Below are 2,500 nucleotides of genomic sequence, written 5' to 3'. Positions count from 1 at the left end.
GGTCTCGTGTAAAATGGGGTGAATAGAGCGTCATGGAGAAAATGGAGGCATAAAAGGACCAGTCAAAGGACACAGCACTAAAAGAAGAAAAATGGGTATGTGTGTACACATACACACACATGAGTGTGCGTGTGTGTTTGCGTGTGCGTGTGTTTGTCTACGTCCATATCCACGATGCATGGATGGAGACGGAGGAGGACATAAAAGATGAAATATTACTGATACACAGATAAACACCCCTGCTGGAGCCTGGCAGGAGCGGCCATTGGGAGTATCTTTTACAGCCCCTCATCGGATCCACTTGATGACGAGCGCTGCCGTATACACCGACATTTCATAGAAAGAATCGCATCAAAGCTACTTGCAAACTACGTGCTGCCATCATAAAAAATCCATGCCAAGTGTAGTTTCACTGCAGCAGAGTATTGTTCTTCGGACAATATGAGGAAAGGCAAACATAAAAATACCTCTACATCAAGCTAATGGCTTTGCCAGAGGCATTAACAGCCAGCGGCAGATTGTTGTGTATTGCCGTTCTATAAACCAGCTTTTATGAATCTTGCGGTCCGCATTTCTGTATGTTTGTTTGAAATAAATTTATTATGTATATATACAGTGATGTACATGTAAGGTAAACTATATTTGCTACACTTGTTTTTTTTATTATTATTTAAGCCACGTCTTCCGTTACCTCCCTTTCCACTGGCAGTGTTTTTCCTGCTGCCGAGTTTCCCTCACATGTGACTCCATTGTTTTCAGAAGCGCAAATTATATTCCGCCAGCTTCTCGCCGCAGCCTCGCCATGTCTTGCCTTAGGAGTAAATAGAATAAAAAGTCGGAGTTTTGGTTTTGTTTTATTTCCTTATAGTGGGTACACGGTAAAATTCACATTGGTTACTTACAAAACATGGCAGCATTATACTTTTAATTCATAGATATATAGCGATATATCATTCCTCCATTTATTTATTTTTTTGTTTCAAACTTTTTACACACTGACGTCTCAGTCGTGAGCATTCATTATGTAAAAGAATCATGTGCTGAAAGTAGCTAGATAATGGTCGTAGTCGCAGTCTGTCTTCAGGCCACGACAGGCTAAGGCTTTCCTCTTTCTTGGTTCTTTACGAAGATGATGTATGCGAGCACTAGCTTGAGATGCCTGAGCGCAGTGCATATCATCCATTTCATTACCATGCTTGTTTCAATATGAGCGAAGGTAGCAGTGCATTCGTGGCTGCATCTTCACAAAGGGAATGCAAAATCATACTTGTCTATATCGGCTTTTCCTTCGTTAAAGGTCATTTACCTTATTCTTGTAAAAAACAAAAAACAAAAAAAAGAAAAGAAAAACAATTCGTGATATACGTGGTGAAGGGGAAAAATAGGAAAAAGTATGATCACGAAACACAAATAGAAGACATTTGCTATTAGTTTATCGGTGCGTTTTTATAAATACTTGCGACTTCTGTATTTTAGTGGGCAAGTAGCAGTGCAAGATTACATATTGATGTTCTACATTTTTGATATTCAGTTGCACAATATACCTCCCTTTCTTCCATCTTTTTCTTACAAGATGAGGAAATATATTCCACTGGCTAGGCGATATGTTGCCTCTGAAAACATACATATAACTTAAATATGCCTACAGCTAACACAACAATCAAGTTTTATATATTCATGTTTATATATCACAACGTATAGTCTTAACAACCAGCTGAGGTACACAAAATAGATCACTGGATCTGGTGTGCGGAAGTCATACAACAAACACAATCACGCAGCCGAACTTTACTCACACACATCACGCACAGACATACTCACATGCACACGTAGGCACACACGCACACACAACCGCAAGTCCACGCGTCCCAGGCACAAAAGAAGTGCACACAGCAACACAGGCCAGCAACGCAAATAGACACGGGGACTGAGTATAAAATAAGCCTCTAACGTGCTGTCCGGCTTAACCTATCATCTCGTTGCCCCGATTATCTTGTTGACCCAGAATGACTGAGAAGAAAGCAGCCACGTAGTAAACGCGGCGATAACGTTAGGCAAGGACCAGCTGGAAAGCACGGGGATGAGCAGCTGGTACAGGTGGTCCGGGCAGTGGAGTGATGGCGCGCCGCTCGCTGTGGCTCCGTCGGGGAGAGCGTCGTGCTGCATCGCTGCCGAGTTCTCGCCTGAGGGGAGAGGGCGTGTGGTCAGCCACTGCAGGAGGAAGGGAATACTGAGCAGACTGCGAGGGTTGGGTAATGTTTCTCGCTGAGTGATGGAGGTGGAGATGACGACCTATGCCACTGTTTCCCAAACCTTTTCTGGTGCGACCCTAAAGAGAGTCTCAGCCTGGGCTAGCGACACTTAAAAGTGTGAATATGAAGTAATACATCCAACCGTTTTCATGGTAGTTATAATTGCAAATGTTATATTAGCTTACGTTATTTTATACTTTTATAGGCTTGTATTACCGACACTGAATTTCAATAAACAAGTGTTAATA

The 2,500-nt window shown here is 42.3% G+C and overlaps 1 protein-coding gene across 1 annotated transcript in view; it reads right to left on the bottom strand.

Annotated features, from left to right (window-relative positions):
- Positions 1-841: 841 nt before the first annotated feature.
- Positions 842-2,500, bottom strand: part of LOC113826668 (hemicentin-2) — a 55,454-nt gene continuing 53,795 nt past the window's right edge. Inside the window, exon 8 of the mRNA XM_070127354.1 lies at positions 842-2,183. Within this exon, the coding sequence (XP_069983455.1) occupies positions 1,972-2,183 (212 nt within the window). The 3' untranslated portion in view covers positions 842-1,971. The remainder of the gene's footprint in view (positions 2,184-2,500) is intronic.

Source organism: Penaeus vannamei, chromosome 2, assembly GCF_042767895.1.
Source record: "Penaeus vannamei isolate JL-2024 chromosome 2, ASM4276789v1, whole genome shotgun sequence".
NCBI classification, from domain to species: Eukaryota; Metazoa; Arthropoda; class Malacostraca; order Decapoda; family Penaeidae; genus Penaeus; species Penaeus vannamei.
This window is presented reverse-complemented; position numbering and strand designations above follow the sequence as displayed.